Source organism: Quercus robur, chromosome 2 (assembly GCF_932294415.1).
Source record: "Quercus robur chromosome 2, dhQueRobu3.1, whole genome shotgun sequence".
Lineage (NCBI taxonomy): Eukaryota > Viridiplantae > Streptophyta > Magnoliopsida > Fagales > Fagaceae > Quercus > Quercus robur.
The window spans coordinates 77,957,123-77,978,355 of record NC_065535.1 but is presented as its reverse complement, the minus strand read 5'-3'; the positions used below and the strand labels follow the sequence as shown (position 1 = coordinate 77,978,355).

The 21,233-nt window shown below is 35.1% G+C and overlaps 2 protein-coding genes and 1 pseudogene across 2 annotated transcripts; all 3 read left to right on the top strand.

Annotated features, from left to right (window-relative positions):
• Positions 1 to 1,875: 1,875 nt before the first annotated feature.
• On the top strand, positions 1,876 to 2,846 carry LOC126715148 (putative F-box/FBD/LRR-repeat protein At3g49480). The gene is made up of 2 exons (XM_050415601.1): positions 1,876 to 2,103; positions 2,234 to 2,846. The coding sequence occupies exons 1-2, from the start codon at positions 2,068 to 2,070 to the stop codon at positions 2,684 to 2,686; spliced, it is 489 nt and encodes a 162-aa protein (XP_050271558.1). The 5' UTR covers positions 1,876 to 2,067; the 3' UTR covers positions 2,687 to 2,846.
• A 6,703-nt stretch (positions 2,847 to 9,549) lies between these two features.
• On the top strand, positions 9,550 to 15,398 carry LOC126715147 (NAP1-related protein 2-like). The gene is made up of 10 exons (XM_050415599.1): positions 9,550 to 9,872; positions 11,043 to 11,165; positions 11,370 to 11,420; positions 11,636 to 11,707; positions 11,899 to 12,012; positions 12,134 to 12,195; positions 13,553 to 13,610; positions 13,870 to 13,926; positions 14,085 to 14,129; positions 15,169 to 15,398. The coding sequence occupies exons 1-10, from the start codon at positions 9,744 to 9,746 to the stop codon at positions 15,223 to 15,225; spliced, it is 768 nt and encodes a 255-aa protein (XP_050271556.1). The 5' UTR covers positions 9,550 to 9,743; the 3' UTR covers positions 15,226 to 15,398.
• A 3,774-nt stretch (positions 15,399 to 19,172) lies between these two features.
• LOC126715146 (AAA-ATPase At3g28580-like) lies at positions 19,173 to 21,012 on the top strand (annotated as a pseudogene).
• Positions 21,013 to 21,233: the final 221 nt, after the last annotated feature.

Here is a 21,233-nt window from a genome sequence, read left to right as displayed (position 1 = left end):
ATTGCTTAAAACTCTACTCTACTACTACAAGAGTTAGACCCTTCTATAATGATACTTTGGGTTAAGTAATGTGTTTGAGTTTAGTGAGAGTATAATTGTGTGTATGTGTGTTTAGCATATTCAGGACCCATAATATATACCAATAAATTTTTAAAAAAAAATACAAAGATACTAGCCTATATATACATTAAAGAAGATAATATAGATAAATAAATAATAATAAAATGAGTCATATTATGGACACAACAAAATGTCATAACAATTTTACAACATTCTTAAATTAGCATGTCAGCTCACACATGAGCCCATCACAATTTTTAATTTAAATTTTCTAGTATGTTAATTTGAAATTTTTGTGAATTTTTGGTATGTCCACAATATTTTCCTAAAAATTGATTGCAAAAACCCACACTACACCATTTTCTTAATCAATATTTCAATGTGATGGATTGACCATGTGTATTAACCTTAATCTTAACGTAGTTGAAATTGAAGCTGATGGCTATGGTTGTTTTTTATTGGCTTACTCACAGCAGTAATTTACGAACACTAATCTTATTATCAATTGCACAGACTTAATCAAATTTCTCATGTGATGATGAAACACGGCTTCTGCGAAACTAACCAATATGCTGATACTTTGGCTAGAAAAGAGGACTAGATCAAGACCAGGATTTTGTTATTTTCCATAAGCCACCACACGTGGACATTTGTATTTTGCTTTATTATGAAAGAACGAGAAATGAGTTTGGTTTATGGGTGAGTTTCAGTAAGCTAAATTGGTAAAGTTTCTGATGATTGAATAAGAGATCTGAAATTCAATGCACGTCTATACTTAAAACCGATTATTATCTTGGTTTGATAATAAAAAGTTTGGTTTACTAAACGCTTTTAACTATGCTTTAATGCTTCTTTTGCTTAAGTTCACGAGGCCTCTTCGTTTAAAAAGAAAACAGATTTCAATGAAATAACTATTAATAAAGAATTTTCCTTGGTTCATGAGGCCTCTTCGTTTACCAAAAAAGGATTTCAATGTAATTGTAATAACTATTAGGTGTGCAGTATTTCAATAGCGTTTTGGGTAGCTTTGTTTACAAATCCTGGTGCCTTCATCATTAGTGTCATGAAGCGGCAGAGCATAGAAATGGAGGACAGAGAGAGGCAGAGAATGGAGAGAGCAGAGAGGGCAGAAAAGGAGAGATGTTCTGAGGCTGCAGCAGAGAAACGTGAGAGCAGAGAAGAGGAGAGTGCGGAGGCAGAGAATTGACATAATCAGCGGTCTACCGGACTGTCTCCTCACCCACATCCTCTCCTTTCTCCCAACTCGAGACGCTGTTCTCACAGGCATTTTATCGAGCAGGTGGAGGCCTCTCTGGAAACTCGTCCCAGTTCTTCACTTGGACCAGATGCAACATCGTCCCATGTTAAGATGGGTGGTGGATGACGCTTTCCCCTTTGTGGATACAGTGTCGAGGATCTGGACACTTCGCAACGCAGCCATTCCCTCACGCAAGTTTCTCCCCCATTGGTCCTTGGATTGTGACTCATTATACGTCCACACATTGGTCCGAGACACCATTCTGCGTGGCGGTGGCGTGCTGCAAGAGCTCGATCTCTCCATACATACTGATGATCATAAAAGACCTTTCGAGTTGCCCTGTAGTTTATACTTTTTGTTCAGCATTAGTGGTTCTCAAATTGAATGGTCACATTCTTCTCAATCCTCCTTTTGATTCCAAGTTCCCAAGTCTCAAGATTCTGCAACTTGGATTTGTTAACTATGCAAACTACGACTCTCTCGCCACACTCCTAGCTGTCTGCCCGATCCTCCAACATTTAAGCCTCAATGTGATTGGTTCAGATTTGACAATTTAAGGGACATTTTTTCTTGCGTGGGAGTACAAACTTCGGATAAACACCCCGGCTCTTGAGTACTTTTATTTCCATGGTCGTTTGGGCGACAATGTTGTGTTAGAAAACCTCCCCTGCTTAGTCGAATCAGTCCTTGATGTTGAAGAAAGTAATTTTGAGAATATTGAAGATTATGCAAAGAGGGTATGGGATTTCATGCGACCACTGAAATTGTGCATAAGCACCGCAGGGGTAAGGGCACATTACAATTTTTTTATGCTCTAACTCTTTTATCAGTATCAGTTTGCTACTTTAGTTAATAATATTATTGTGAGGGAATTGTGACTTTGTGAAATTGTCATATTGTTATGTGTTCATGCAGATCCTCTGGAATGCTTATAATGATAATGATCTTCCCATGTTTCATAATTTGTCTTCCTTGAAGATTAATGGTAATCCTTGGCTTTGGTCTAAGTGTTATGCATGGCATGCGATATATCTCTTGTTTTCTCGGGCTACAAAGCTACAAGTACTTGTCTTTGAATTGCATCCCCATTGTCTCAGGAGTTGTTATGCACCTAAAGATTGGTTGGAGGAGCCATTGGATGTCCCTGAATGTCTGTCATCACACCTTACAACATGTCATTATAAAACCCTTTTAGGAAAAAATTTTGAAATGGAAATTGTTAGAAAAATCCTGAAGGCAGCAAGAGTGTTAAAGACAATGAATATAACTGTTGAAAGTCATCTAAGCTCAAAGGCAAAGCTTCGTATCTGCCAGAAGTTAATGAAGTTCCAAAGGAGCTCTAAAACTTGTCAAATTGCATTTGAGTAAGGATATATTTCTATTTTTAGTCTTTCTCTAATTGGCCAGAAGCAGTAGTTTTATGGGAATGTTCATTGTTCTTTGCATCTTTCATTTGAAATTATAATGGATTATTTTATTTTCTTTTTTCTCTGATAGATAATTTTAATGGATTCAAAATTTAGACATACTACTTGTTTAATAATGAAATTTGTATCTTTCATTTGAAATTTTAATTATGGCCTTGTTTAACCACATGATAAAAGAGCTATGTGATGCCTTCTGCAATTCTTAGGCCTAATTAATCTGAGCCTAACGTTATCCATAGCCTGCTTTGCACTAATTAATGAACTTGCCCTCAACATCCTGACATAACTTTAGAAAATTATAATAACTTCAAAAATATTATATGCTTATTAACATAAAATTGATATAAAAATGTGTACCACCTGAAACCACACTGTATCTTGTGAGAACTGCACGAACATCATGAGTCCCAGGGCCAAATACTGAGCATTACTAGAGAGAGATCACTAAAGCCCCAAAATTCTGCATTGTACTTGATGAGCTAGGAATCCACTCTAAAGTACAAGGTGGTATTCTTCACTTTCTTTACTAGAGAGATCACTAACTCCACTCTTTCACAATGTTACTTCACAATAGACAACCAAAAATGACAAAAGATGAGAAATAGATTGAATACCAAAATTATTATATATGCTAGTATTTTAGTGAAGTCTGCAATGATAAATTGATTGAACACAAAACTTAGTGCATCCCTAGATAGACAGAAATATGCTAGTATTTTAGTGAAGTCTGTAAACATTTGATACCACTTGATAAGGAGATAGAGCATAGAATTCAGAAGGGCCTGAGTTCAAATACCCTGTCCCTCATTTGTTTTTATAAAAAATATTGAAACTAATTTTCACCGTGGACTGAAACTAAGCTTTGCACATAATTTATAACCAGTATTGAAAGTGGAACCCCCTCTAATGTGAGGATTCTTGATTTCATGTGTATTAGAGTCACAAGAGACTACCTGTCCATCTTGATCTACCAAAAGAAGATCAACATTCCTCCCAAATCCTAGTGGCCTATCCACTCCTGAAAGGGGTCCAATTTAAATTGTTTGGTCCAAGACTCCTTGATGCCCTAATCACGCATGAGTCAGCATGACTTATATGTCAAACCTATTCTCTATCCTTCCTCCACATGAACAAATAAAGCTATGCAACTATTTAAGACAGCAAAACTCTTCACAACCTTCACATCCCAAAGATTGCCTAGATCTGGCAACTTCATAGACCTAAACACCTTGTGGCTGGCTAGGATGGACTCACAAGCCCACCAATGATAAGCTCCATTCAAGTACATCTCAGAACAAGGACTACGCCAGACTAGCTCTCATGAAGGATGTCATTTTTCTTCCAAAGTGTTTAGGCTATATGCTACAATAAGACGAGGATAGTCTGGGCCATGAACCTCCCAAAAGTACACCATCCAAACCACCTTGTAATCCTTAGCTTTGGCGTTGTAACCAAATCCCAGACCCTCAACATCATAGTCCACATAGGGTGGACAATCAATAGGACGTGAGGGAAGGACCTTAAACTCTCTCAATGCAGGGTTCCATAACACAAATTTGACAATGTTGTTGCCAAAGAGACCATCACATAAACGTACAATGCCATCAATTCAAGCACCCTTTACATGCAAACTGTGTGTCCACATTGAAAAATGGCAATCCGAAGTTGACAGACTTGTCAAGCTCTTCATGATGATCAAAATCATTTGGGATCAACGAAAGCACATTCTTGTGATATGGTCCTGGCTCTTGATGGTCATAATCATTTGCTCAAACCACATTCTCATTAATCACTATATTTTATATTTTTGCTAGAGAAAATCTGAGCCTAAGACCTAACTTTATTGAAATATTAATATGGCAATAGTGAAGCTTTTGGATTCTGTTTCACCAGAAATGCTCTAAAACGTAGAGACCTTCTGGTGAAAATGGGAAAATTATCACTACTGCAAATTCAAAATCCTCATTCGAGATTTTGCCTTCAAAATCCTTATTGTAGTAGGAGGTAAGATAAAACCATAATTCAAAGTTTGAATTAGTTTTAGCAGTTTGCAACTCACTCAGTCTAAGTTCAATTTCATTTTTGCTTTTTTCTTTTTTTTTTTCTTCCTCTTGATTCTTTTGAGTTGCTCAAATTATTATATGCTAAATGATTTAGTACAAATCTTTACTTATCAAAACATTTTATATGCTAGATTGCATATTTTAAGATTACTTGGCCAAACGTGTCTTTAAGGCTGGCAGAGCAATCCTTGAGGATATTAAAAATCAGGGGACAATGAAACTAGAAACAATAGTTGAGTTGGATAGACACACAAGCTCCATGGACTTCAATAATAATCTGAGAATGAGCATGCATGAAGTTTTAGGATCCACAATCATATAATGATATTGATGGCTTAGATTGCTGAACAATTTTGGTTGTATACTGCTATCAAGATCTCACTATTTTTATTTGGATAATTAAATTAATAGCTAGTGGCTTGTGGTTTTCTTATTTTCTTTAATTAATACCATTGTTGTTTAATGGTGAGGTTTTTATTTTTTATTTAGTGTATATGGACTGGACGAGTGTAATGGTGAACTCTCTTTAAATTAAGGGTGTAAATAAAGAGAAAAAAAATAAAAAAATAGATGTGTTTTCTTTGACATATTTGCAAGGTTGTCAACAAGCTAAAACTGTAAAAATGCTGATTTGCAACAGTAGGCTATTTCTCTAATCTTCCCTGTGTAAACATATAGCAGCCTTGCAGAGCAAAGTCCACAAGGACAATGTGTGGTTGGAGTGACTGTCGCACCATTGTCTTATGAATATTCATTTGTGCTACACTGGTTACTGAAAGTCTGAAACCTTTATTGGCAATTAAGCACCTTATGCGTTTTGCTGTCTTGAGAATGGGAATGAAAGAATTTGTGGGTTGTAGTAACTAATATGGTCTAGTCAAGAATGATTGGATGATTTTAGTGATGAGATTATGTTGAATTAAATGGTGGAAGAATATGTCAAGATGCACCAAAAGTTGTATATCCAAGGTGAAGTATGGTCCTAAAAAGTAAAAACCTCAAAGGAGCTCTTTGAAATCTTTTAATACAAGAGTTGGATTTTACAATTTCCTACATCATTGTTAATTATAATGGTTTTTAGTTTATTTTTTCACAAGTTTTGATGAATCCGGTTTTCTTCTAAATGGCTATTTAGGATAATGTGAAATCAATCAATATCTAAATAATATCTTAGTGGAATCATAGCATTTAATGTTGCCACAACCCAACAATATACCCAAAAAAACTAAAATGACTTGGCTTAGTTGGGATAAAGTTTGTACCCCAAAGGAGGAGAGTGGCTTAGGCTTTCATAACCTTAAAACTTTTAATCTTGCACTTTTAGGGTGTGTTTGTTTGGAGGTGAAATAAGATAGATGAAAAACTTTGGAGAGAAAATAGGAAGAAAAACTTTTTTTAGTGTGTTTGGTTGGTTGAAGAGGAAGGAAACTGAAGGAAGAAACTGAGGCTGCTTAATGGACAAAAATGCCCATGTCCAAGTTTTTTTTGTTTTTGTTTTTGTTTTTTTTTTTTTTTTAAAGGACGTTGCCTTTTTTTTTTTTTTTTTTTTTTTTTTTTCCTTCTAGGGTGTGGGTGTGATAGTTGTTTTGTTTTGTTTTTTTTTTTTTTTGGAACGTGATTTTTTTTTTAATAAATTGGGTGATTTTTTTTAATAAATTGGGTGATTTTTTTTTTTTGGTCACTTTTTTGTTTTAATTAGCCATCATTGTTTAACAAAGGTGTATGAATAAATTTATATAAACTCACTTTTTCTATCCCTCTACTTTTTTACTTCCAACCAAACAAAAAGGAGAGAAACTAAAATCTTTTCTATCCTTCCACTTCTCCATCCTTCCACCATTTTCTATTCTCCCACTTTTTCACTCCTCCAACCTAACAGACCCTTAGTCAAACATGGATGGAGGCTTCAAGCCAATACGCCATCTTTGATTTATAGAGTTTTAAAGGCTAGATACTTTCCGAATAGCGATTTTCTTGGGGCAAAACTGGGGTCTCATTCATCCTATACATGGAGGAGCATTTTGGCGGCACATAATATTATTCGGAAAGGGTGTAAATGGCAAGTGTGTAATGGAGCTTCAATTGATATTTGGGCAGATAAATGGCTTAATGGGCCGGGCACATTCAGTGTGCTTACTAGACCAAATACCTTACCAGATTAGTACTCGGTTAGCCTACTCATTGACTTAGTGACTGGTGGATGGCGTGATGAACTAGTGAGACAAGTTTTTCTTTCGGCCTATGTTTAGTCCATCTTGAGCATCCCTTTGAGTGTTTGCATGCCACGGGACAAGTTGGTATGGGCTTTCACCTCAAAGGAAAACTTTACAGTTTGTAGTGCATACAAGATTACAGTGGTTGATTCTATGGTGACACACATGGAGGGAACTTTCGAATGGTGAGGATCACAAAGCATTTTGGAGGAAACTTTGGAGCTTAAATGTTCTAAATAAAATTAAGTCCTTTGCCTGGCAGGTGTGCCGAAATATTATTCCCATGAAGGTGAACTTGTGTCATAGGCAAGTTATTGATGATTATATGTGTGAAGCATGTGGCTTGGGTAAAGAAACCAGTGGCCACATTTTTTGGGAGTGTGAGGTAGCTCCTGAAGTATGGGTCCAGCCTAGCATTATCTTCAAAGCACAAGGAGTTAGGTACAATGAATTTGTTGATCTGGTTTGGTATCTCATTTTTATCTAGCATGTGGGGAATGACTTTTTAGAGATGCTATTTATAATTGCATGGAGTGTGTGGCATAATTGAAATGCAGCTCGACATGGGAGCCACGACAATCTGCAAATTTGGTAGTGCAAAAAGCTCAAGTGTTGCTGGATGAATTTCAAATAGCAAACCACTTTATTTCCCAGTCAAAGGAAGACATGCAAGAATTCTGGGCAACTCCGATTGCACCTAGCTACAAGGTGAATGTGGATGGGGCGGTTTTTAGTCAATCTTGCCAAGCTGGGGTGGGTGTTGTGATCTGAGACTATGAAGGAGAGGTAATAGCAGCTTTAAGCAAACAAATTCACTAGCCACTGGGACCTTTGGAAATCGAAGCAAAAGTTACAGAGGTTGGGGTTTCGTTTGCTTGGGATGTGGGCATAAGGGAAGTGATCTTTGAATGTGACTCCAAGATTGTATCTAATACTATTTTGGGGTTATGTACACCACCCATGATTATCTCAAATATCTTGACCGATGTATCTCTTAAGATTTAGGATATATATTGGCAAAGCATGCCAAAGATATAGTCAATAGTGATAATTTTGTAACATGAATAGAAGAAAATCCATCGCTAATTGAGTCAATTATTGCTCATGATTTATTGAATTTATTTTCGTCTTAATAATGTTACAAGATTCTTATAAAAAAAAAAAATTGTCAATTTGTGCTAAATCAGGAACTTTCATTTACATGCTAGATTATTACAAGATGAGTCCCTTAAAATGGCCGAGAGAGATGAAAACTCAAAATAAAAGCAAAACTTCATGAAGCACTTATAAACCTACTAGAGAGCCACCCAACCAGTGGCTTTGGGATTATTAAAAAAAGGGTGCTGTTAATAGGTGCTGTACAGCATCCGTTAATGTGATAAAATTTAAAATAAACTATTCACGTTTTTTTTAGGGATTTGAAAAAAACTTAATATGCATTAAATATGTGTCAGTTTACATGGAAAAAGTCAAATCATTTTGTAAAATCACAGCTGAAAAGTTAAACTTTGCCAATTTCCTATGCAAGTGGGATTTGTGATAGATCATAAATGAATCACAGCTGGTTCATTAACAGGTGCTGACTGGCACCTGTTAACAAAGTCCTTAAAAAAATGGGTTGCTTGACCGTGTTGATAGTTGTTATCCAATAGATGGCATTAGCATATGTCACCATAGACTAAACCATGTAGCATGCTTTTTTGTTGTTGTTTGGGGGGTGCTAAAAGAGCTTTATCCAATAACAATGTGAATGCTCTTATAAGTTCATATTAATGTCGATTAAGTCGCCAGTAGAGGTGATGGGAGAGGAGGCCATCAAACTCAAATCTCACTGCAAAAAATCAAATCTCAGAGTCGAAGCTAGAACCCATCAAGCTCATCAATCTCAAGTTCATTTAAGTTAAAACTATCAAGATCAAGTCCATCAAACTCAAGCCCATCAATCTTAAACTCAGCAACCTCAAGCCTAAGCTCAAGTCCATCAAACTCAAGCTCATCTATCTTAAGTCCATCAATCTCAAGTTCGTCAAGTTCAAACTTCAAAGTCCATCAAGCTCAAGTCTATAAAGCTCAAGTGCATCCAAGTCCAACAAGTTCAAGTCTATCATGCTCAAAGTCCACCAAGTTTGAGCCCATCAAAATTCATCAAGTTCAAGCTATCCAGCTCAAAGCCCATCAAAGTCCATTAAGTTTATTCCATCTCAAGTTCAAGTCATCAAATGTGAGAATTGAGAGAGGCACAGTATGCGAATTGGAGGTTTTTCCCCCCTTAAAGCTGCAAACAATGAACTGAAAAAATTGATGTGGGAATTTAGTTTTTTAATAGCTAATGTGATACTATGACAAGTCTGTTTGTAAAAATATTGTAGTAAAATTTGTAATTGGTTTAACATTATTTCTTTTTTTAATAAATCCAACCAAAATAAATAAATAAAATCCTAGAAGTTGGTCACTTTTAACTGAGGCCCCCACACAAAACAAAAGAGAAAAATAAACTAGACTAGTAGTACTACCTTAGTAAGGCCTTTAACTTCCCTCGTATATATAAATAGTACCAAACCATAGTGTCTTTGAAAATTGAAACCACCTCAAAGCCTATTTTCTGTTTCTGGGGTGTCTCTAAAACATGAACTTTCCCAAGAAAATTTAGGATTTTATGTTTTTTGGTATTTTCCTTTTGCCTCTTTGAAAACTAGGGTTGTAGAAAAAGAAAAAAGAAAAAATGGTTGCAGAGAAGGGAAAGAAATCTAAGGTGGTGGAGAGGGCTGAAGGGGAGGATTCTGTTCACATTGACAGTCAGCTTGTTCAATATATCGAGAAGTTGCAAGAGGTTCAAGATGAGCTCGAAAAGGTTCTATTTTTTCAACAACTTTTATGCATGTGTATGTGTTTATGTCGTTGTGGTCATGATGACCACCATTGCTGATTTCCATGGTGTTAATGTTGCTATTTGTTTGTTGGGTTGAGTTTGAATTGGGGTGTAGAAAGTGGGTTTGTTTTTGTTGATTGCAATGACTATTACCCAGTTGTATGTATCGTTGTATGTCATTGTTGTGGTCTTGGTGACCATACTTGTTGATTTCCATGGTGTTAATGTAGCTATTTCTTTGGTTGATTTTATGTAGAAAATGGGTTTTTGTTTTTGTTAATTGGGCAGTGACTTGTATCATTGTTGTGGTCATGGTGACCATCATTATAGATTTCGAGGTGTTAATGTGGATATTTGTTTGTTGGGTTTGTTTTAAATTGAGATGTAGAGAGGGGCTGTTTTAATGCAATGGCTATTACCCAGTGTTTTAGCTTGTTATTTCGTGGAGATACTGTTTTATGATAATTTGTGCTCTTTTTTCTTGTGCTATAGTATTGGTAAAAGATGAATCTTTAGCATTGTTCTGTTGAGAAAAAAGCTAATGTGACTTGAATAAATTAGCGATTTTGAATCTTGGGTCATATGTGTTTGGGAACTTGAACAAACTATTTACTCAGTTCTGGAACATGAGGCCAGGATGTTAAATATTGTAATGTAATAAGTTTGTTTGTAAATTCTGCAATTAATATAATTCTGATATGTGTTTTCATTCTCATGGAATTGAATTACATCATTTCTTTTTACTTAGTGGTAGTACTGATGTTACAAATCCATATTCATGTGTGGAGGAAAACTGTGAGCTATTGCCATGGTAGTTTATAGATATTACTTATCAAAAAAAAAGTTTATAAATTTGGTTATATTCTGTTCTATTAAAGTTTATACCATGATTAGTGATAGTAACTGCATTTTCGTGCAATGCTGGTGTTCAAATCAGTATATTTGTACAAGAAAAATAAAAAGCTATGTATAAAAAACTAGTGGGGCAATACAGTTTATTATGAAGTTGCAATAGTTCCCTTTTTACTTTGATTTATATGTCTGATGCAGTTCTCAAACTAATGCGAAAACTCGAGTAGTTGATTATTATGGGGAGGTTTTTAATGGATTATGGTTTTGATGTAGTTCAGTAATTGCATTGGCACCTTACAGGTCAATGAAGAAGCTGGTGACAAGGTGTTGGAAATTGAGCAGATATATAATGAGATACGCAGGCCAGTCTACAACACACGGAATGAGATTATCAAAACCATTCCTGACTTCTGGTTAACTGCTGTTAGTGACTGATTTATCCTCGAAAAAACCTTTTATTTCTAATTGACTTAATAAAGTTTCATCCTTTTCTATATGTAACAATGTGTGTTCATTACTAAAAAAAATAATGTAAAAATGTATTGTCAGTTAAAAAATGCGTAACAATGCGTGTGAATCCTTAATAAATTTACTTCTATATGACCTGTGCATTATTGCTCTATGCAGTTCCTGAGCCACCCTGCACTTTGTGATCTTCTGAACGAGGAAGACCAGAAGGTTTGGCGCATGATTTCTTAGTTAACCAGAATTTTCATTCTGACATTAGCAAATTATTTAGAATAGAAATTTGTACAATTTTCCTTTTATTTATAGCTTACCAAATCCATAGTGTTGTTTGTTTAATAACTGGAGACTAACATTCAATTCTTTTAACAGTTGAAATAAATTCTTGTGCAATTTCACAAATTTCCTTTCTTTTACTTATGGCGTAGATCTTCAAGTACTTAGACTCTCTAGATGTGGAGGATTTTAAAGATGTGAAGTCAGGGTACTCTATTACGTTTGTAAGCCGCTTCATCCATTCTTGCTTAGCTGATCGTGTGCATATGATGTTTTCTATTCTTCTGATTTCATGCTTGTTATATAATCTTATGCTGATATTTTTTTTGTTCAATATAATATGCTTATATAGTCTAATAGTGTCTTATTGGAATTCACTAATTTATGTATGTATTTTCTAAATTCTAATTTTCAGAATTTCAATGAGAATCCATATTTTGAAGACCCAAAGCTGACGAAAACCTTCATATTTTTTGGGGAGGGAACGACTAAGATCACCGGTACAACCATCAAGTGGAAGGAGGACACGGTAATAGACCAATGGTTACAAGTTACAACCTTTATACCTGTTGGAATTTTATTTTATTCCCCCTCCCCCACTTTTCTTTCTCTTCTTGCCTACATTTGATAATGGGTTCTAACTTGTGAAGGGTGCTTCTAATGGAGTAAATCACGAGGAAAAAGGAAACAAACGGCCCCGTACTGATGCGAGGTGGTTTATCTAAATAATCTTTTCATTCTAAATATAGCATGTTTGTATCTGTAGGCAGCAAGTAGAACCATAACTACATTGAGAAGTCATATAATGGGTTTGATAATTTTTTAGAGCATCCATGTATAGAGTATGAACATATGGTAAGGACATTGGACCTGCCCATGTCTGCTCAAGGGCATGACACCAGGGTAGGGGGTTGAATTAGGTTAAAACATGTTGGGGTTGGGTTCATGAGGGTGTTAATGGCTTCACGCTCAATCTAATTGATTTGTGCCCATTTAAGAAAGGTAGCAAATGCCAACCTATACCTAAACCACCAGAACCTGCCTTTCTCTTTTTCAAATCATTTACTTATTGTAAACTAAAAAGGAAATGAAATATTGTCATGCATAATTGCCATATAGTAGACGATATTTCTTTTATGATAGAATCAAAGCAAACCTATGGGTAAGATGATCTAATTTGTTTAAAGGGTTCATAATGTTGAAATCTTACTCCTAATTTATTTATTTTTGGTCAACCAAAGGCCAAAGTTTTGATGAAAATCTCGATTCTAACATGCCTAAGATTGATAATGCTTTTGGCTGTTGAATAAGGATGTTCTTGACCCCATTTTTAGTTTGCTTCATATTCCCATGTTAAATATAAGAGACTATTTTCCATTTCATTCTGGTTTAATGTTTCATCTCTGTATGCATGCACTTTGACTCTGATGCAGGGCATTTCAAGTAGTTATATACTAATCCTCTTGTAACTAATTAGTTAGTTAGTTAGATAATTGTTTAAGCATTGGCCAATAGGATTTAGACACTTGTCAGCCATCTAGAGGCTGCCAATGCCAAACAACTAGTATAAGTAGTAGAATGTAAGCAATTTGTAGATCAGTTTTTGTATGCGATTAAAAATAAGCTTGAGAGCTTTTTTTTCAGAACTTTGTGTTCTTTGCAGAGGTGCCTAACCACCTATCAATGAGTTCTAAGTGAATCACTTTACATCTAATTCTAAATCATATCACAGCCCATCACCTTCCCCGCATAACTAATTAGTTAGTTAGTTAGATAATTGCTTAAGCATTGGCCAATAGGATTTAGACACTTGTCATCCATCTAGAGGCTTCCAATGCCAAACAACTAGTATAAGTAGCAGAATGTAAGCACTTTGTAGATCAATTTTTGTATGTGATTAAAAATAAGCCTTGAGAGCTTTTATTTGAGAATTTTGTATTCTTTGCAGAGGTGCCTAATTACCTATCAATGTGTTCTAAGAAAATCACTTTCCATCTGATTCTAAATCATATCATAGCACATCACCTTCCCTGCATCAGACTCACTCGTCAATATTATTGTGAATGCAGCTTCTTTAGTTGGTTTACTGAAACTGAACAAAAAGAGTTTACAGAGCTTTATGATGAGGTAAAATCTGTCATTTTAATTATCAGGTTCTTGCAACTTTTTTTTTTCTCAAGTTCCTATTTATGGTGCCCGATGTCAAATTTAATTAATGATGATCATGTGAAGTATTATGCTATGTTTTTTTTTCTTTTTATTAATTATTTTTAAAAAGGTTCACTTACAGTAGTACTGAAGAATTGAAATTAAAGGCATCAGAAATCACTTTCATTTTCTGTTTTCTCTCGTACTAAATTACTTGATTTTCCCCATGAATTCTCAGGTTGCAGAGATAATAAAGGAGGATTTATGGCCCAATCCCCTGAAGTATTTTAACAATGTAACAGCTTATTATCATATATGCTCCTTGTCATTTTCTGAAAAGTTTTCCTTTTTATCTGAATAATATTAGTAACTGAACAAAAAAGTTCCTCTATTATTGTCTTCCTTTTGTTCTTGACTTTGTCACACAGAAATTTTTTTTTCCCACTGTTTCAGGAGGCCGATGAAGAGGATTCTGATGGTGATGAAGGTGATGAAGAGGTATTACCCAGTAGTATTTCCTTTAATGACTACACATAAACAGATGTATGTTGTGCGGTTAGCGTGATATGTTCTTGTAGGGATTTCTGTTCTCTCACTTGCACAGTTGCACCCCACACACACACACATTTTGGGATGGTAATAATAGCTTTCAGGTCCTCCTATAGGACTTTTTTTTTCAGTTAGTAACGAATCTTATTTAGAAAGATTTATACCTGCACACAGGAAAATATGTCCATCATAAAAGTCCAGATATGAAAGCATACAGAGAGTAGATAAAAAAAAATATATATATATAATAATAATAATAAAAAATTGATGCAACAGTTGCTTAAACACATCAAGGTTTAGATTTTGTCTCACACCAAATAGTATTTGCGAGTCTCAACAGGACTCATTTGCAGTCCCTACTGCCATCAAACTCACCAAATCTACTATTCTAACTAGAAAGCATGTTTCGTACTAGACATCACCCAATAAAATTCCAAACAAAGGAGAAAGCTAAAGACCACAATCTCTCTCTCACAGCTGAGCAATGAAGTAAAAGGTTATCCACTGTCTAACTGCTGCTCTTCCACATAGAAGAGTGCCTTGATGATGGAGTATGCATCAAGGCTCCACCACTGGCGTTTGATCCTAAGCTTGTGCAGTAATATACACATCTTTTTCCCATAATTTAGTCTCAGTTGCCCACACAGCATCGCTCAATTGGTTGGCCTCATGGGACCCCCATGAAGTCTCCAGTGGGATTACTCGATACATGGTTCTTGCAGGTGGGGTCTTGTATCCAATGTTTACTCAACATGGGTGGGTACACAAAGTGGTCCTGCCTTGATTGGTTATTAATTCTGTGTTCCTTTTGCCATAATCTGTTATAAAGAAACACTAATCACATTGTTTAGCCAAAAAAAAAAAAAAAACACTAATCGCATTGTGTCAACCACATGCAGTTTTTTTTCAATCACACTGCTCAAACTTGTTTTTGTTTATATGATTATTATTATTCATGGTTTCTGACATCAGAACATTGCCTCTGCAGGAAAATGGTGAAGATGATGAACAAGATGATGATGATGGTAATGAGGGAGACAGTTAAGCTCTTTCTGGCGTGGTTTTCAATTTTCCCCCATTTCTCTTTATGGTTCATGGCAATGAGACAAACATTCTCCAGTTAAAGCAGACCTTTTTGGTTAGATCGGATGACAATCTATGCTGTCCATAATTGTACTTTTAACCGACGGTCATTTTATTTACTAGTTTTTCGATTCAGCTGTTTATCTCCCATCTCTCTAGTAGATTATTCTTTTCACCAGTTGGAAACCTACATGTGAAAGGCTCTCTAATGGTTAGCAGATGAGGGTGTGAAAATATAAAAATTAAATGTATTCAGACTAACCAACTACGAGCTTACAATAATGACACAATACCAATAGGATTGCATTACAAAAAGTTGTGCTGCTGCCCCTTTTAAGGTGGTAAATTTATCGTACAATGGACTATAATAGTCCAAAAAAATTATGCACAAAAATTGGTGAACTTCGGTGAGCTTCAGTGTGTTGATTTGAAATGGATTAGAGAGACTCTCGGCTCTTTTAAAATTCATGGCAGGGGATGGTATGAGGAAATTATCTTTTGTAATAGGCATTCCAAAGCAACTATGTAACAAACTAATGAGTGAATATCTTGTAATTCAATTTTATATTCTTTTGTCAAAGTTGGTCCTATCTACCTCCTATATGGAATTCACTCATTGGTTCGTTAAATGGTAGACTTCCTATGTCTGTTATGCAAGGGATATTTTCTCAATGGTATGATGTGAGGTGTGAGGTCTCAAAAGATCTACCCCAATTAGTATTTTTTATTTTTTGCTAAGGCTGTTTCAATAGCTTCATGTCACTATGCTTATGGAGCAAATGTGTTTTGGCTAAATTTTGAAGTAGATGGTTAATAGTTTGTAGAGGAGAACGGATTATATTTATTTTTATAGAATTAGAAATTATATAAATTTTTTTTTTTGGTAGTTTGAATTAATATAAACTAGTTTGTAATCTGTGCTTACGCCCGGAAACATTGAACAACAAAAACAATAATAAAATTCAAGAATTTTACAAATATTTTGTAAGATTATGTAAATTATAATTTATTGTTATTGTTATTCTTCTTGAAAAAAAATATTGATTTTTATTAATTATAATACTATTGTTGCTAATATTTTGCTTACTTTAACCTCCATGTCTTCAAGAATTTTGATCAAGCTCAAATATAAGGAAAAGTAAAACAAGGTAAAATATAATTTTCTAACTCTTGAGTCCTCAATGATCAATCACTCACAGCTTATACAAACCCAAATTGACAATTTGACACTGACAGTGGCATGCCTTCTAAATTCGAGGATATAAACTCAAAGTGTTATTTTTTGTGGTGTCTACTGTCTCCTTTCCTTTTCTTTTCTTTTCTTTTCTTATCTTTTCCTTCTTGAGAAATGGTTGTTATTGATTGTAAGCTAAGGCTTTTTGTTCGAAGCTTTAGTGCCTAGAGTGCTATAGTGCTACTGCAGTTTCAGCACTGTACTTTACTATTTTAATTGAATTGAAATTTGATTCATACACAAATGGAATGAAGAAATAAGTTCAACCAAAGATAGCTTTGAGATTGAAGAATTATCTTGCATTATGGATGTAGATAATAGTGTTACAACTTAGAAGTGATAATACTTAAATAGGGAAAGAGTAATTTTAAAATGTACATTCAAGCAAAAAAGATAACAAAGTCTACAAACCCTAGTGTTAAAATCTTTTACATATTATATGAATTTGATTAACTAAGCTTATGATTTTGATGTGACAAAAGGTTTACCACTTAATCCATGAACTTCCAGGAGTGGGCGTTGATCCATTTTTGGGCCTATGTTCCAGTACGCCTCCACGTCTATAACAGCACATGAACCTATTTGCCCATTGAATAAGTTAAAATCATTGGAGAGTTACTCAAATCCAAAAACAAAATAAGAAAATTTTGGAATATTAAGTACTCTACCCTGTTAATGCTTGTAGACACTCAATTTTGCCTAAAAATATTAACCTGACACTTAAAAATGTAAAAGTTGTATTAGTCCTAATACTAAAGTTTCTGTCAATCCACTAACATTAATTAGTTCAAGGTCCTCAAGCTAGGTTTACAAATAAATTAGGTATAAAAGATAAATTCTACAAAATAAAATTCTTGGTAAGTTAACTTAAGTAATTAAATAGAATAGACTGAAAATAACATAAGAGAGGACATAATTTTTTAATACAATGCGATGGAGGCTTGGAAATCAGTCAAAGGCAAATTGACACCAACAAAAACAGTAGTTCCAAACTTCCTCCTCTCGGCATCTGGTGTTATATAACCACCATTGGCAATCTCTTTTAGAGTTTTAGTTGTTCTACCACGTTTGACAAAAAACTCAAAATAGAATTTGTGGTCATTTAAAACGTAAAGAAAAATCATCTAGCGATTTAAGAAAACAATTGTCTGCTATTGATGCATAAAATATTAAGCTCCAGCAGATAATTCTTATCAAAACTCATAAAATTCAGAGTTCTAGATTAAAAACAACCAAATTTTGTGTTTATCAGCCACTAATGTAATATTGAGTAAATGGCCTGATTTTATGCATATTATGCATGTCTGCAATACCCCTCTCAGAAAGTTCCAATCTACGATGTCAAGAAATTGAAACCGACCTTTAAATAAGGTATATGGCCCGATTTTTTAATAATCTTTAGGTATAGCACTATGGCTTAATTAACCTCTTGGTCTAGAAGCATGATCAATGAACTTGTAATGATATGGACTTATTTGCTCATCTTGAATACATTTTGTGCGTGCAACAAGATGATTGAGAAAGAATTCACTTGGATATCTTTAAATTTTAACGTCACTGTAAATCAATGTTAAAAACTACTAACCTTGGCAGTCATGGACATCTTCTCCCAACATCGTCTGTGGATGGAGCCAAACCTTGGTAAAAAAATATGAAAGAAAATATAGAACCTTTGCCTATAAAATAAAAGGGGAATTGACTAAAAATATAAAGAATAAAGGAAGCATTAGAGAGAAAAGGAGCTTAAGAGTCTACTCATAGAAGTGTGCAGGTGAGATGTTCTTGGTTAGGTTATTATTGTGGTCTTCTTGGCTTGCAGATCAGGGGTTAATACATCATTTACTTTGGCACACAAATTAAAAATTTTAGATAAGGCACTTGGCGCAAAATTAGACTCCAATTTAGAACCTAATTAGAATTTCTCTGAGTTTTGCCTATTAATATAGAAATATAGATTTGTAGAAGCACGTTATTATGAACAAATATGTATGTTTCCACTCATGGAAAATTAAAGTGAAATCAATCTCCACGGTTCGGTTTTCCTCCCAAAAAATTTCTTCAATTTTCTCCCGGATTGAAGACGTTTGATATCTATAAGGTTAAAAACAAAACACACTTGAATTGCAGCATTCTAATCACCACGTTTTGAATACATGTCCAGCAAAGTATAGCATAAGCATGAAGTGTTCTGCTGAACAAAAAAGACTGTACCAATACTTGTACAAGCCTCAAGAATATTCACTATTGCCACCAAATCTATGTCAATTCTCAAACCTATGTCAATTCTTGCAAAGACTGTTCGATGCTTACCAACTTATCATAGAATTCCACGATATAACGTCTCCATCACTCAATTCATCGAACAACTTCGTTTCATCTCTTCCACAACCTTATTATTGTAACCACCAAAACCCAATCTCAACAAATACCCGTGAACATGCTGGCTACCTTTTACAATATTTCTTAAGGCCACGGAACACTTTAGAAGTTAAAAACACACAAGAAAACGCATTAGAATTCACTGCAATCCCCAACCCCTGCATCTTCCTAAATTAACATATACTTTCCCATTATTTAATGCATCTAGCACCCTTCAATTATTTAATCATGTAATGTGACACACTATTTCATTTTCCATAATATGCCACTAGTGAGGCAAAACATAAATCGATTACACCAATTAACACCAACATAAATTTTAAGACAAAGCCATAGATGATGTATCACACCGACATAGATGAGCAAGGCCTCTAATCTAATGGACACAAGCAAACACAGCGAAATCCGACAACAAAGAGGAAACCTAGCCAGGAGTTGGTTTCCAAAACAACATAGGACTAGGACTCACAATTCAAACCTCCCTCACTCTTCTTGTATATAAAGACCATGCCTAGGTACAAACACAAACACATAATTAAGTAGTTCAGAAGAGAGCAAAGAGAAAATTAAGAAGATCAAGGATGGCCATGTACGGGGCTGCTTCTTCTGGAGTTTCAGGGTTCTTCTCACATCTAGCCAGCCTATTCTTCATATGGGGTTCCTTCAAACAGTTTCTACCTCGTCCCTTAGTAGATTCCTTCTGGAACAAAGCTATGGCCTACTTTAAACCAGAAATTTCAATCAAATTCTATGAGAATTTCAATGGTCGTGACTGTCTCAAGCGCAATGAAGCCTACACCGCCGTAGATACTTACCTCAGTACTATATTTACCAACAAAACCAGGACTTTCAAAGCTAAATTCAACAAGAGGACTAAGTCTGCTCAGCTTTCCATGGATAAAAACGCGGTGGTCTGGGATAAGTATAATGGAATAATGGTCAAGTGGTATTCAGGAATGAATGTATCTGAATCAGGCTCACCATCTCAGGGTCCATTCTCAAATGGGTTAATAAGGTATTATAAGCTTACCTACAATAGGAAGTACCATAAAATCATTACTGAGAAATATCTGCACTATGTAATTTCACAAGGCAGGGAAATCAAGTCCAAAAGAAAGCAAAAGAAGTTGTTCTCAAATAATTCTTACTGTGAATGGACTGATATAGTTTTCGAGCACCCAGGGACCTTCCAAACTCTTGCAATGGATCCAAAGAAGAAGGAGGAGATTATCAATGATCTCATTAATTTCACTAATAGAAAAGAGTATTATGCAAAGATTGGTAAGGCTTGGAGGCGCGGATATCTCCTCTATGGTCCTCCCGGAACAGGAAAGTCCACCATGATTGCTGCCATGGCTAATTTTTTGGATTATGATATCTATAATATTGAATTGACGGCCATTAAGGATAACACAGAGTTGAGAATGATGTTAAGTGAGACAACTAACAGATCTATCATTGTCATTGAGGATATTGATTGTTCCTTGGAATTAACTGGATCAAGGAAAAAGAAAAAGAGGGAAGAGGGAAAAGGTGGTGAAAGCAAGGTTACACTATCTGGGATCTTGAACTTCATCGATGGGCTTGCCTCAGCTTGTGGAGAAGAAAAGATCATTGTATTCACCACTAACCATATTGAAAAACTCGATCCAGCTCTCATTCGAAGAGGAAGGATGGACAAGCACATTGAGTTATCCTATTGCAAATTTGAAGCTTTCAAGGTGTTGGCTAAGAACTATCTGGACATTGATTCACACCCACTTTTTGAAAAGATCAATCACTTGTTGGAAGAGGTGAACATGTCTCCTGCAGATGTGGCTGAAAATTTGATGCCGAAGACTGAGGTAGGTGACACTGACGCTAGCTTGGAAAGCCTGATTCAAGCTCTGGAAAATGTTAGGGAAGAAAAAACACAAGGTAAAGGAGGAACACAAGACAAAGAATGTAGAGAAGAAGAAAGTGAATGACATGAAAAGCACTGATGACAGTTCAAAGGATATTGATAATAGTTTCAGTTAGATTTTCTACTTTTGATTTTATGGTTGTCATGGCAGCAATTTAGTGTGTATTTTTTTGTCCTTAATTTGATGTCTTACATTAATTCTAAGGAATTGCTTGTACTTGCCACTCCGATTGATCCAGAATAAATTATTTTAATTTTCAGTGTCGAGTATGTTCCAATTTGCAAAACAGATTCATAAACCAGAACCATCAAATTGCTAAATAAATTTGGTATTGAAGATGTGAATCAGCTGAAATAACTCAGTACTTTACAATTGAGAAGCCACAAGTGCTCAAGTAACCAAAAATATCTCATTGTGAAACTAAAAGATTTGCGCCTATTCTAAAACAAAATG